Source organism: Trachymyrmex septentrionalis, unplaced genomic scaffold (genome assembly GCF_001594115.1).
Source record: "Trachymyrmex septentrionalis isolate Tsep2-gDNA-1 unplaced genomic scaffold, Tsep1.0 scaffold37, whole genome shotgun sequence".
In the NCBI taxonomy this organism is placed as follows: Eukaryota; Metazoa; Arthropoda; class Insecta; order Hymenoptera; family Formicidae; genus Trachymyrmex; species Trachymyrmex septentrionalis.
Genome location: NW_017305536.1, coordinates 7,936,947 through 7,952,600, shown reverse-complemented (window position 1 = coordinate 7,952,600; position 15,654 = coordinate 7,936,947). Strand labels below are relative to the sequence as shown.

Below are 15,654 nucleotides of genomic sequence, written 5' to 3'. Positions count from 1 at the left end.
TATATATATACACATATATAAAAGAATATATTACTTAACTGCACAAAAGCATCACTAATATCCTCTTTACAATTTTAATATGTATATCATTAATATTTAAATTGAAAAAATAATAAAAAGACTACTGAAGGTCGCAAACAATGTGCAAAGATTGTAAGAAAACATTGCGAATTATTAGAGGCGCTGACTTTTAATTGCTTTCATTAATCCTTTTATTGTTTTTTTAATTTCGAGAGTACTTATTTTTATTTTATCAAAATTAAATAATTATTAAATTTTAATCTTTACCGTAATACTAGAATGCCATTTATAAAAGACGTTCATTGATATAATTGTAAATATTTATTGATGCATTATATTATTTACTATAAAAAATCATATGTCAAATCGCTGAGATCACATTACGACTATGAGACGTTACCTTTGATTTTCTTGAGCAAACTTTTCTGAATCTTCTGAAATGTATGGAAATATTGCATTGAGTTACTTGTGATGTATTATAAAGACGCGGTATTCAAGATGTTTATGAATTGCAAGAGACAAACTCTTGTAGAGATTTTATTTAAATTTTGGTTGATTACTAAATGTCTCTTACCAGCGTGTAGCTTGTTTTCTTCTTTTTTAGTCCAAAAAACGCTTCTACGATTTTTCCATTGACAAAGCATCGTTATTGCTTTCGGATCGGCGGTTCCGCACTGCTGCACAAGATGGATATATTGATCGATGATTTCTTGCCCTGTTAAAAAAAATGAAGGCATTTTAAATATGTCTCATATTACAGTTTACATATTGAAGAAGTGTATAACTAGCCTTTCGAAACTCCGGCAAGGGCTCGCGCCTTATTAGCATCGTTGTATAAACCGAGTTTGTTATACAATTCAAAGGATTTTTCCAAATGAAAGGTTGCAATATCTAGCTTCCTCTAAAAAGAATACAGACTTGTTTTTACATTGTTAACTCTCCAAGGAAATATTCTATTAATATTTTACGACACTGATCAGGTATCACTTAGCGCATATGTAATAATTTGTATATATTTAAGGTAGATATATTGGCCCGTATTCAGAACGCGCTTTTATCGATAAATGTGCATTTTTATTTCTGAAATTCCAAGCAAGTCTGTATGTAATGTGAAATGTATATGCTAAATAGGCGCTATCGTTACAAACGCGTTCTGCTGGACCATTTTGTACAACATAAGAATTCAGGAAAATGTAATAATTTCTCACATAAGATATTCCTCAATAATCTTGTCATTTTTATCCCCTCCCCCTTTTTTGTTATCCAAAATAATTTTTTATTCCATACCTTACTCAAAAAATGCTTGCCAGTGCAGTAGTGTGCCTGTGCCACTTTTCTCATGAGCCCATACTCGACTGCACTTTCCATAAATAAATGGAGATACTTTTCCGTATTTTTATCGTCGTTCAATTCCTACAAATGTGAATCACTCGTAAGAACTATGTCAAAAATTCGCGTTTTTTTTTTTTTTTCGAAATTAAGATCGCATAATAAATGCGTGCGATGGTAAAATATAGATGAAAAATTTTTGGAATTTTTTAATTTGACGTTCTCCACCTTAATCATTCTATCGTGACACATAACTTGTACGCAAGTGCTATTGTCATTTGCGCGTTGCATATTCCCTCCGGGTCCGAGATTCTTTTAATCATCGCCAGGAATTTGGACAAATTTTGGAAGGCAAGTTCCACGTCGCCTAATCGCAACTGATTCATTCCCAGCTCGTATAGAACGTTCGCTATGTATTCGTATTGTCCAGCTGCGGATGTGAGACTGATTAATGGTATCATAGGACGAGATTTTTTTTTAATAATTTCAAGAAAACTGAATTTTATTGATAAAGAGAGACGAATTGATGCAGTGAAAATTGAATTTAACGATCTTCGAGAACTTGAAATAACATTTCAACAAAATATCCTGAAGTGATATAACTCTTTCAATAGGCAAATATTTTACTATTCCTCTTTTTTTTTTTAAATAAAAAACAGCTTACAATCCTCCGCTCGAGTGAGAGCTTCGATGCATGCTTTCACAGCGACGTCCGGTTGATCGCAGCCGACTTGTTGTGCTTGCATCAGTAACACTTTGTACAGAAGTACGTTGCATTCTCGATGGATGGTCCTTTCTTTTCGACCAGTTATCTTCGACACATTCCATGACTTATTCTGAGACGCTTCATATGCGATATTTAAGTGATATAGTGATCCTGCCATATCTTGTACTGATTGCACCACGCGAATGTAATTGTATTTATATTAATTTATAATACTGACTTATAATGATCGGCTACGTTTGATAGAAAAAGTAACTTAATGAGCGCTTTACGTTAATATTATATTGTACTTTTAGATCTGAAATGAGATATACAGAATTATTTTTATCGATATAATTATCAATAAAAATATTCAATTATAGTGCCTGAGTTGCTTTTTCTGTTTAACATAGCTATTCATTTATAATCTATTGCAAATATACCACGTATGTAAATATTTTATTAATAATAAATATTCAACTGCATATTGAAACGGTAGTATACTAATTGCGGAAAAAAACTGAAAACGCTCTGGCTATGTATGCAGAAAGGTAACAGGAAGTCGTGACTTGCCGGATCCGTCCATCTGCTAATTTGCATGTATAATGTGTGTTTCGCTAACTTTGTTCGAACAGAAATCGGCCGTACAGGTAATGTATGAAGGTGCTCGTCTGATGGTTATCATCTTCGACCAATTCAGCGTTCTCCAGAGCGCTACGGTAAAGCTGCTCCGCCACCCACCACCATTCCCAAGTCATTGCTTGAAAGGATAGCGCCATTTTTAAAAATTCTGCAGCCGTAGAAATATAGTCTCCTATTCAGAAAATGTTTAACCGTAATATTCGTACTTGTACTTTGTACATCGTACGTCTCAAATGTCAAAGATCAATGATATAGGAATTATCATATACGATTGTGGTACCTCAATTGTTATTGAGAACAATGGTTTCGATCTTGTATTTCGCAAATGAATATTAATGATTATATTCAGAAAAGAAATTTTATTATTGAAATATTTAAAAATTTAGCCGGATGTAGATCTGAAAACAATTTCGTTCAATCATCAAAATAATTACATATGTAGAAAAGTCAAGCATGAGCAATGTTGTAAAAAAAATTTTTATATTCTAGTAATTAACTTGAGCATTTTCCAACAAACATTATTGTTTAAATTACTCAAAAAATTATTTCCAAAATTATGTCATTTATAGTTGATTATTTTTGTATCTGTATATCTAACTAAATTTTTTAATATTTCAATAAATCGTTCTTTCCGTATATACATCAATTTTCTTTCCCACCAGCATTTTTGGCTTGCTCGACAGTGATCAAGCCATCCCTTAAGCGCGACATCGCGTTCTTGTTCTTTTTTAAGCGCGGCTTCACCCATATTGGAGTACCAGGACCAGCCTTTCTACGAATCTCCTCGTCGAGTTCGAATAATTCTTTCAAATATCGGATCGATTTCTCATAATAGCCTTCTTTGAGCTCGTCAATGATCGCTTCGTGAGGTAGCAAATGGAATCTACTTGAAGATAGAGCAATATTGATTATAAAAGAACAAGTTTGATGGAACATTTATATTTTATTTACAATTCGGATAAAAAGAAGGAAAGAATAATTGAGGCAAATGACGGTATAAATAAGCGTCGCGACGAGGCACCTCAAAAAACGGAAGAAAATTGAGGGAAAAATAGAGGAGGTAATTATTCAGTTCAGCCCACCTTCGATCTCAATATTAATAAAATCATTCTTATAATAATTACTATTATAATTTCTATAATTGTATTAATTATGCATTAATTATACTATTCGATGCGTTTTTATGTAAAACGAAAGAATCTGGTAAGGGAAAAAAAGGTCGTTTTGAAAGAGAGAGGATGTTTTTTATTCCAAAAAAATAAAGCGACCTTCTTACTTCTGAAGGCGTTAATATCGGAAGCATCGCCTTCAGTTCGTCCTTAATCTTCCCCATTTCCCTTAATCGGACTCCCGCGAGAGTTTTGATCGTTGTTGCTTCTGCAATTTCGGGATTGGCTTTTGATAATTTTTCGGGAAAGCCCTTTCGAGTCTGTCTCACGACCGTTTCTAAGTCACGTCTTTGCACATCTTTGAGGCCTTTCATTTCATCTCCCCCAGTCGCGTGATCGGGAACGAGGAATAGTCGGTTCTCAGGTTTTGCAGCTTGATAAGTGCCACAATTTATTGCACGAGATAAATATCAACGTAACCGATAAATGTATGTTATACAACGATAGGATCAGTAATATACAACATGTACACGTAACTTCGTAGCGTTTGTTTTACGCTCGTGCGCGTACGAGATGCGATTCCTCGAAAAGGCGACCGCGAGATCGAGGCTCGAAATTCTCGCGGCTCGCCTCCTCATCTCTTTGCTTCTAAATCCTCTACCCAACTACGCTATAAAGAGATACTGCTTTAAGCGGTGGCTGCTGCCTGCTTTCTCGGTATCAATTTGATCTTGAAACCCTCCGCGCGCTTGAGGATGATGTCGGCCTGAAGCCTAAAATCGGATTCTTTGATGTCTGACTTAACGCGGTAGTTCCTCATGATCGTAGATAGGATGATCTTCAGCTTCAGCATGGCGTATTTGCGACCCACGCAGGAACGCGGTCCAGCCGAGAACGGCACAAAGGCGTAATAATGCCGATTGGCAGTCTTTTCTGGTAGGAAGTTATCGGGGTTGAAAACATCCGGATTCGGATAGATGTGTGGCTGCCGGTGCATCTTGAAGGTCGTTACTATCACTGTGCTCCCAGCTGGGATCGTATAGTCTCCCGTTGCTGAAATTGGCAATCGTATAATTTTTTTAGAAGTATAATAAATTATTTGATCAAAGAGGTCGATAATGCACACTTCATCTTGTATTCTTTTCATGCAGACATTCCAGTTTTAAGAACTCACCCAATTTTAAGTCTGTTTTGATGGTACGCGCGATGATGGGAACAGGTGGGTACATGCGAAGAGTCTCCATGAGGCATCGCTCGAGGTATTTCATCTCCAGTGTGTCCTGGAAGGTCGCAGGTCTGTCGCTGTCGCCAAAAATTTCATCGAGTTCCTGGATAACTTTTTCTTGAATGTCTGGGTGACAGCCCATCATCGACAAGAAGAAGCTGGATGCAGCCGCGGTCGTGTCATGTCCCTACGAAAATGAATGACAGAACAGACGGCTTATTAATTAGAATTTGATCTTCTCAAAGTAGTCAGGCTACTTTATTTATATTTACTATATTTATAGTATAATATATTTATATATTATTTTAGTATTACTTTATTTATTATTATTATACTTTATTTATTATTATAGTATTACTATATTTATTATTATATTTATTATTTTAGGCGTAATATTTATAGTCTGTTCTTATTTCAAGATCATCTTGAAAATCTCAAATCATATCTTGAGATTATAATGCGTCTCTCTAATTGATTTATGATATCTTAAGTCAGTCTTAAATATTAGAATTGACTATGAATATCAGCCTTAGTCATATTTCGCGACACCTACCTCGAACATAATAGTGTCGACCTGTTCCTTGACTTCTTCATCTGTCAGCACGGTACCGTTCTGACCGGCCTCCATCAACAAATCGAGGAAAGCTTGCCTCTTCTTCTCACCAACATCATTATCTTCTACATCGAGGTCATCTTTTAGACCATCCGCCTGTCCGAAGGAAAGTCCTTCCACGGATGTGCTCTAAGGACAATATATTATGTGTTAATAGTCCATCGCTCAATGTAGCTTTTTCTGAAAATTATCCAACTTGAAAATTATTTACTTTAGTGGTCTTGTCGTTGCTATTTTGCGTAGACTCTTCAATGATATTGCGTTTGCCGTTCTTGAATTCCTGCTTCTTGCGTGCGATAACTTTCTTTGTGAGTCCGTGGATGATCTCTAACAAACGGATTTGATCTTTTCCGTATTTCGTGAGATTGAACAGCCAGTCCGGTCTGAGCCAGACTTTCGTGTGACGCAGATGGAGAATATCGCACATCCTACAAAACGATAAGACAAACGAGATATCCATCTTATATATTTCTTCAACATGAAAATATTTAAATATTTCAAGGAATAAAAATTGCATAAAAATTTTGCAACATGGAAACTTGTTGATAATGTTCTTTTACAAATCTAAATATTTCTAAGAAAAAGAAAATTCCAAGATCTTATAAATTCGAAGTACAATATTTTAGCTACGAGAAAAAGTCAGACCTAGCTGAGAACATGTTGATCAGAGAATTTCCAATTAAAATCGAATTAAAAATAAACTGAATATAAAACAACTTCCGATGTCTTTCTTTTTTGTCTCTATTTCCAAATTCATCAAATCTAAAATTTGCGTATTGGATACTTGCTTCATAACAGCCATGGCATATTCGAAGCCGCTTCGGTCTTGCGTGGACTTGGAGACACCCATAGCAGTCTCGAGAAGGATCTCGACGGTGCACTCGGACATGTAGTCGTGGCAATCGAATTCCTTGTTGCCTTCCTTACGCATTCGTTCCACCACCGCACGCGAATTGGCGTTAAAGAGATCGATGAAACTCTTAAGTACGTTTAAGTGAAACGTCGGCGCGATTAATTTGCGATGAGCGCGCCATTTTGAACCTGTAATAGATCACTTATTATCAATTTGTTCTTTATAAATAACAAAATTCCCCATTTCTTTGCTGCGATCGAATCTGATGTGATTCATCCTGAATATTTTCAGTAAATTGTCATGATACGAGACGAATTAGAATATATTATTGATCCAGAAGTAATCACTTAATTTTTTTTTTATATATAAACGATTACCTATATGGTATTTTTATAATACTAAAAATTACATTTAATTAATAATTTTCGTTTCTAATTATATTACGTGCAATCTTTTATTATACTTGTTATAATATAAAAATTCTATTGTGACGAACACATGTGATAAAATATACAAAAATTGGGCAGACAATATGTATTAACTAATGTGTTATATCAGTGATATTAACAGTGGAACAAAATCAGAAAAGAAGAAAGAAAAAGTGTTATATATTTCATGGAGGTGTATGTAAATTTAACGTAAATTTCCACCCCCTCCCCTCCCTGTTGTATTCGGTGCCCGTGTTTGAAGACTTTCTATCGAACACACGGAAGTAGGAAGAAGAATGAGCGAGGGAGAAAGAGTCAGGGAATGAGAGAAAGAGCAAGATAATACATTACAACGCGTGGGAGAGACAGAAGATTTATACTTTATGACTGTATAAATACTGGAGTATACTTTATACTTGAACTAAATAAAAATAGACACTCAGAAAGAACGTTTTTGCTGAAGTATCTAAAAATTCAGCCGGATCTGAAAATAATATCGTTGGATTCAAAATAATAACATAGAAATCTCAAACGTGATGAGCAATGTTGCAAAAAGTTTTGACATTTCAGTCATTTCAATCAGTTTGAGAGTTTTCACATAATTATTCTGTGATAATCCAACAAAATTATTTTCCGATCTGTTGTATCTAATTAAATTTAAAAATTTTTTGTTTCAACAAAAACTGTCCTTTCTGTGAATATATTTGAAGTTTGGCGAAAGCAAGATAGAAAGTGCAGTCCAGTGCAGCGACAAAGAACAAACCCGGAGAGACAGAGATCGTCGTAATTGTGCAACGAGAGGAAAGACTGCGATGCGCGCATATGTGCGCGGGGAAACGGAGCTAGGGAGAGAAAGCACCGGCGCGCGTGCAAATTTCCTTCCTGTTTTGCGTCCCGTGGATTACTCGGACTGATTGCATTTCACTCTCCATCCCTCTCTCCCCCGCGTTGCTCTTTCTAAATGCAAGTGCGTTGTCTCGTGCGACACATGCCACGCGCATAGGCGTCGAGACTCTCCAGATATTAGAACACAAGACATTAGAACAGATATTGGAACACAAAATCGTAATAAGATTAAGTTAACATTAAGTTAAAAATTCATTTCATAAAAAATTCTAATGAATATCATTCAACTTTGTGATAAATTAATGAATTTTTACATGATAATAATGTTTAATTAAAAAATTATTATCATGTCAATAAGTGATGTTTTATTTAAAAATTATTTCTCGTGTTATATACCAGAATGCATCGCGAGATGCTTGTATTTGATTGTTATGTAAAAAAATACGAACAAAAATCTGTTGATCTTAAAGTTACGGTTGTCAATATGATATGTGTGTGCTATTCAAAAGATTTTTTATCATTACAAGTCATAAATGAATATGATATGCTATCCAAGGATTCTTTATCATTACATCACAAATAAAAAACCTATCAATATTCGTAAGCTGACATTCATTCCTTTTCTTATTTTAAAATCATCTTACGTAAACAACATTAAGCTTATAAATAGTTCATTTAAATAAATTACCTAGATATAAAGATCGAGTTAATATTTTTTGCAATCAATTCTTTACAGATTTTCAGATGCTAATAGCATCGAATCAAAAATCTTTTTTTTTTTTTATTAAATTTGAGGAAATTAATATTTCACATTGATTGTATAAAAGACCGAAAATAATCAGTGCGCAGTCATTTCTGAAATAAATTTATTTAAAAATACATATACGTGTTAGTCTAACAATAACTTTGACTTTATATTGACGCTTTTTTTGTCTTAAGTAATTTTAAGATGCTAATATAATTTTTATAATAGGTTTATGATTGTATTTAAGATATATTTTAATATATTGTATTTAAAATGATCTTAAATATTAAAAAAAAAAACTATAAATATCGATCGAAATCTGTTCTTACTGCAAGTTTAAATAATTATTTCAAGTAATATCTTAGGATGTTAATATTGTTCTGTAATTGGTTTATGATATTTTATTTTGGCAATGGTTTATTTACTTTATGTACATTTTTAAGATTGTACTTTAGACGGTTTTAAATATATAAGCGCATGTAAAAATTTAATTAAATACAAATCTGAAAATAATTTTGATGGACCATCAAAATAATTCCAATAAACTCAAGCCTAACATTGTAAAAGTTTTGACATTTATGAGATACTTCATTTATGAGATATTAAAATTTGTGAGATATGTTTATTTTACTGCAAAAAAATTCTTATTTAAGTAAAGTACGAAATTAAAATTTATTCGTAGCAAAAAATTATTTATTTTATGTTTTTTTTACAATTAATGAGATACATCTTACAAAAATATTTTCATTTTATTCTTGTTTAACATTGGGGGATAAAAGTAATAAAGGCTAAAAAGAAACCAGGCAATCAGCTTGAGTTTCCTACATAATTATTATAATGGTCTCACAGAATTATTTTCAGATCTGTCTCTAGTTAAAGTTTTAAATATTTTCAACAAAACCATCCTTTCTGAAATAAAATGCATGCACGTGCTTAACAATTTGATGTAACAACGATCGTCGACTGCGCGCCAACTTTTATTATCGACTTTCTCAGTACTATAAGAAAAGGGGATAATGATTCGCTGAGCATTTATTTAAAAGCGTTGTCTGCAATTTCACGCGCGTACTAAATAATTGTATATTAGCTTGTCAACAAATTAGTTTCTTAAATTATAGATAGATTAGATATATCCTGTTTCATAATCGTTGATTTCAGCAAGAACGTCTTATATTCATCCCTTATCTTTCTTTCTTGAATTATATTTGTGCAAGAGAAGATATATTAGTTTTATGTATGAAGAAACATTTCATTTATTTGACCTTTTGTTCTATTCGAGCAATTCTTACTTTCTTTAGTTGCTCTTTCATTTCACCGAATTGCAAAACTTAATCGCGCGCATGATCCAGGCAAGTGCATTTACAGAGAAGCCATACGACAACATCTGAATTATGTGATCGTTATACAACCATCAGCCGTTAAACAAACTCGCGCGAAGTGATCTAGGAGGAAGAGGGAAGAGGAAGAAAAAAAAAAGAAAAGAGATGTGTGGTATGCACGACGCCTTTGCCGGATGTCATGACGAGGCGCGTGAATTAACCGAGGCGGTAGCACGCATGTTACGTGTATGCTGCTGCGCTGTTACGCCTCGGCGAGAGAGTTCCGTCAATGAGAAAAAGGACCTTCACTCGCGATACCGAGAAAGTCGGCGATAAAAGTTGGCGCATAGTCAACGATCGTTGTTGCATCGAGTTACTGCGCGCATTCTGTATTTCTTAGGTTTTTGTTCGTTCACGACGATATAGGAAAACCTGTTTTGAGAATTGCGTTCACTCGAGTGCATCCAAGGTTTCTTTTTAGCCTTTATTACTTTTATCCCCCAATGTTAAACAAGAATAAAATGAAAATATTTTTGTAAGATGTATCTCATTAATTGTAAAAAAAACATAAAATAAATAATTTTTTGCTACGAATAAATTTTAATTTCGTACTTTACTTAAATAAGAATTTTTTTGCAGTAAAATAAACATATCTCACAAATTTTAATATCTCATAAATGAAGTATCTCATAAATTTTTTAAGTATCTTTTTCTCAATGAACTAGAAATTGATGGTCCTCATCTGAAAAATCCGAAAACAGTCGATAATAAGAGGAAAAGAGAAGACATTTGATTGAAATTCAACTGCAGATGAATGATTTAAATTTAATCTGATAGAATTACCTGAAATAAATTAAATTTGAATAGTGGAAAAATTGTTAACATTTGAAATGGAGCTACATAAAATTTTATCAAAATGTAATTTTATATAAATATATAATTGTTTTGTAATATAATATGTATACTTCAAAATTATTATACGAAATTTTTCATACGAGTAAACGAGTGATCAACATTAGGAGATACTATTTTTCGAACGTAACATCCAAGCGCAAAAACGATGGAGGAAAAATATGCGGAACATTCTCCGTTTCGTAGTTTATTGTTTTTCACACAAAAAAGAGTTATTTTTATTTTGTTATATTTTACATAATGCAAACACAGTTTTTCAAAAGCATGTTAATAAGGCAATGAATATTCACGTATTTAAAACTTTCGATTGACTTTGCGTAAGATCTTTTTTACTGTTATATCTGTCTTCTTACCCTCAGCCTTCTGATGAGAGTAAATAAGACTTTAATGATAGTTAAATGAAAATTATTAGCTTGAGGATAGTATATTCTTACGCGTATGGAAAATTTATTTTACCACTAACGACGAGCTCCGATATATTATCGATAGGAAGTAGTTAATACACACCAGTAGAGATGAGGAGACCATTTCCGAGCCAGGGCTGGAAAAACCGGTACTCAGTAGACTTGTCGATGTAGACTTGGCTAGATAAGATGATTTCGACATCACGCGGATCCATAAGAAAAATCAGCAGCTTCGGCCCGAGCCAGATTTTAATAAGTTGATCGTACTCACAGGACTTTCTGTATAATGTACGGAACATGGCTGCAACACAAAGACACAGGGATGCGTGATCAGAAGTTACATGAACGTGTTAGTAAATTTGCGGTGCAAATTCACTCGGTTATCCAATCTAAGCTATCTAATCTCAGTGCTGCCTAATAATAGATAGCACGAAATATACACAGGAGATACGTAATCGTAAAATTAACTTCTAATTCAATCTCGAAATTATGGCGAACGTTGGAATTAATGGTGTTAGTTGGCACGATTTGGAATGTTCGCGATCTATTAACGCGATTTAAATTGCTACTCACAAGAACTTTCTTTGTTACTCTCGATTATTATAGCAAGAATGAGGAAGTAGTTAAAAAAATTACTTAAAAGCAAAAATGTAAAGTTAACTTTAGAGGTGTTGCATCACAAAACCAGAATAGTTTTGAGATGGACCAAAGAATTGAGATCAAAGGATTGATTTATCTAAGATTGAATAATCTGAGTGAAATTAAATAACCGAATTAGGATATGAATTTTATATATGTTTGCTCCGTCATTATATCTTTATATTATTGCTTACTGTCCGAACTTCCTAGGAGCATTAGTGCGTTTCCAATAAAAGGCAGACCTTCCGGACCCGGGATTTTTTCCGCCAACTCGATCATATGGCGGCGTGAAATTCTAAAGTAGATGTAGTATAGAACCAAAGCTGGTATCAAGAGAGATAGGAAAATGGCAGACGATGATACACCACTAGACACCGCGGCGACATTGGACTCAGCTATCATTTCCGGTTCAGATGCTGACATGATTTTCTAAAAAGAAGGAGTGTTCGATCAAATCATTATTTATCTAATTAACGTCTTTCAAAAAACATGAAATACTGCAGAAAAAAGGAAAAAAAAAATCAGAAACATCACAGAGTCAGATTAGATGCATGCATCGACATTTTGATTGTCATATATATCAATGTCGTTAACACGTTAACGAATCGGACTGATTTTTAGTATGAGAACTGTGGGCATAAATCGCGTACTCTTTAAAACTTTGAGAATGAATTGTCATTCTGAAGAATTACATTTCTCTCTCTCTCTCTCTCTCTCTCTCTCTCTCTCTCTCTCTCTCTCTCTCACACACACACACACACACACACACACACACACACACACACACACACATTTAAAGATTAAAAACTCTGTTCAAGACTGGATCAATTTTCATCAGATTGAGATTCCACTTCAAAGCAGAAATTAGAAAGTATCGCAGTCCAAATTAGACACACACTCGTATAAGTTATTCATTGTAGATAATATTTTGAATACACACATCACATTTCCTACTTACTATAGTATTTGTATCTAAACCGAGAATACTTTACACAGTATGTATTAAGAATTTTGAAAAGGCCTATTAATTCAGTGGAAAATTTTTATTTAAATTTTTATTTAAAAAAATTTTATTTAATTTAAAATTTATTTTCATGTGAAAATTTTATTTGAAATTATATTATATAAATATTTATTACGAATTCATGGCGAAAAATAAATATGAGTGTATATGCACGGCGCAAGATGATATTATATGTATCTCCTCAATGCTGCGTGTATCTTTTTTTATACACATAGATCAAACATCCAAATATTTTAAAATATATCAAATTTTAGGTCATATGTACAATTTACACTTATTATAAAAGTTAGATACAAAATAATAGTGTGATGTCAAAGACCAAAAATCTATGCGACAATTGAAGTGTTAAAAATAATAATAATCGGGGGATTTCAACCATCTTTTTGATTGGCAATTCAAACTTCTCGAATTTTGTTAGGAGAGTGTTTTAAAGATAGGATAGAGATATGAAAAATCGACAGAATAAACTGGTCTGAAGAAAAAATCACGCTCTTTCCTCTCCCTAAAACTTGATGAGAACAAACTTTTCACGCGTTCGAAAGTTCTTTCGTTTCGAAATTAAGTACATTACTTTTTTCTGCAATCACGATAAATAATACGTGTCGTTAGACAGGTTTTACTATGTTAAGGCACTAGGACTCTAAGTCCTTCGTGGACTAAGAAAATTGATACATCCTGCAGTCCCACTATGTTATCACAGGCACGAAAAGAATCAAGCAAAATGTATTTTATTAGACGTCTGCTTAATCCAATGATCGATCATTTCGAGAGCTAGATGGTTTCCTTTTTTCGGTTTAATTCTCTTCATTTTTCTTCTAACACCCACCTTTATATGCTGTTCACGAATATACGATCGAATCTTTTCGCTGAACTAACATCGAACTGATCTGCTGTCTATCCGCAGTCGTTTATAAGCAGTGCTTTCGACCACCACCATCGCCGCCGAGTATTGCGATGCTAATAAACCGTCGACGACGCCTGAAAATAAATCATTCATCCCTTTTGCCTTTTTTCACCGAATCATTTTACATAGTTAATTAAATTACGCTTATACAATAGATTTTATTACGAAGCGCAAACTTCGGACGCATAGCATAAAATGTCAAGTGACTGCAACAATTTACATGAAAAAATTACTTTTAAAAGTCATCGCTTCATCGTTTTATTATTGATTAAAAGCAGAAAGTAAATTACATTTCTACTCTGACTGATGACTATGCCTATTTAAATTTTTCACTGTGTTTCCGATCGCGCATTTTTTAAAGAATTACTCATCTTAAAAGACAATTATTATGAAGAAAAGAAAGCGGTTACGGAATAAGTGAGAAGAGGGTTATGAAATATTACGATATCTTGTTTAGTTTGCATATTTTAAGGGTGGCCATCGGAATTAGCTCTATAAAGCTAGCAGGATTAAATCAGCAGAATCAAATCGGACTTATCGTAATTTCTAGAATTCGTTTTGTACTAAATTGTACTATTAATGATAATTTTGTACTGTGTGCCATTTCAAAAAAAATCGTGGCGATGCTAGCTTAATATTAAGCTGGCAGGACCAATTTAAAATAAAAGAAAAAAAAAGAGAAAAATAATATCCGAAATTAATAGAATTAAATTTGTACTATGATTTTTTTTTTTAATGTGGCACACGGTACAAAATTATTATTAATGCTATAATGTAATATGGTACATACAAAGTGAATACTAAAAATTTCGATAGGTCTGATTCGATTCTGCTGATTTGATTCTGTTAGCTTTATAGAGCTATCGAAATTACCTCTTCACACTTTATTTAGATATTATAAGAAGACGAATGGCATTGACCATTAGTGTTTTTACGCTATCGTAATAGCTGTATTTCAATTTAATGCGAGATATATAAAAATCGTAGATGATCGCGGGATCTTAAGTAAACTACCACAGTAATATCGAGTTAAATTGACTAGTAATTTAACAAATTTTTGATGCTTCGCATCTTCGAAGCGGTAATAATTAATAATGTTGAGTAACATATTCAAACCCAAATAATTAATTCTCATTACGAAAAATATTACCTCGATACCGGTAAATGAACCCGGATCTCTTGCATTCCGTTGCTTCTAAAGGTTTAGGACGCTCGCACGTGCAATGCAAGAGACCGAGTTCGTCTCCCAGTCGATACTTTTCGTAATAAGAATTAATTATTTACAGGTTTTAATATGTTACTGAACATTATTAAGATCGTTTCGAAGATGCGAAGCATCTTCAAAAATTTGTTAAACTACTAGTCAATTTAACACGTAATAATACTGCGGTAGTTTAGTAGAGTTAGCGTTTTCAAGACCGAAAAATCATTTCGGCGCGTATTTCTGAGGACTACATACATAGTATATAAATTCACACAAGAATTATACAAGCATTTAAGATCCAGCTCTAAACTGTTTAAGGCTTTGATTTCTATAGTTTATGTTATTATATACGGTCCCATAATACAATATATTATATTGTTTAATATTATTTTAATTAAAAATCCTGAAAAATCGGACAAATGAGAATATAACACAGTTGTTGGAGCGTGATTAAATATAAATGTTAATTAATGCAGAAAATTGTTTGCACGTGTATTATTAAAAATGCGAGAAGCGATTTTAATGAAATACATGCATTCAATTTTCTGCACTGATTAACATTTCTATTTAATCACGCTTCAATAACTGCGTTACACTCTCATTTGTCCGATTTCTCAGGATTTTATTTGGAGAGTCATAAGGAAATTATAATATTTCCGTTATTAATTTAATTAAAAATAATTTTGTTAATTCACACACATACAAATACACACATACACATACACACACACGCA

General features: G+C 33.1%; 3 protein-coding genes across 3 annotated transcripts in view; 1 reads left to right on the top strand and 2 right to left on the bottom strand.

The window, feature by feature from the left end:
- Window positions 1-1,300, top strand: part of LOC108750621 (nipped-B-like protein B) — a 9,590-nt gene extending 8,290 nt beyond the window's left edge. Inside the window, exon 5 of the transcript XR_001939447.1 lies at window positions 626-1,300. The gene's annotated coding sequence lies outside the window, so the exon portion shown is untranslated. The remainder of the gene's footprint in view (window positions 1-625) is intronic.
- On the bottom strand, window positions 309-4,201 carry LOC108750625. Its single transcript, XM_018490188.1, has 8 exons — window positions 3,964-4,201; window positions 3,355-3,578; window positions 2,676-2,867; window positions 2,015-2,242; window positions 1,599-1,780; window positions 1,309-1,434; window positions 811-922; window positions 309-736 (listed from the first exon to the last, which is right to left on the bottom strand). Exons 1-8 carry the CDS (start codon window positions 4,176-4,178, stop codon window positions 498-500), a joined length of 1,518 nt encoding a protein of 505 aa, XP_018345690.1. The 5' UTR covers window positions 4,179-4,201; the 3' UTR covers window positions 309-497.
- A 274-nt stretch (window positions 4,202-4,475) lies between these two features.
- LOC108750623 (cytochrome P450 4g15) lies at window positions 4,476-13,738 on the bottom strand. Its single transcript, XM_018490185.1, has 8 exons — window positions 13,639-13,738; window positions 11,983-12,217; window positions 11,253-11,450; window positions 6,431-6,683; window positions 5,854-6,070; window positions 5,583-5,771; window positions 4,979-5,216; window positions 4,476-4,857 (listed from the first exon to the last, which is right to left on the bottom strand). The coding sequence occupies exons 2-8, from the start codon at window positions 12,209-12,211 to the stop codon at window positions 4,493-4,495; spliced, it is 1,689 nt and encodes a 562-aa protein (XP_018345687.1). The 5' UTR covers window positions 12,212-12,217; window positions 13,639-13,738; the 3' UTR covers window positions 4,476-4,492.
- Window positions 13,739-15,654: the final 1,916 nt, after the last annotated feature.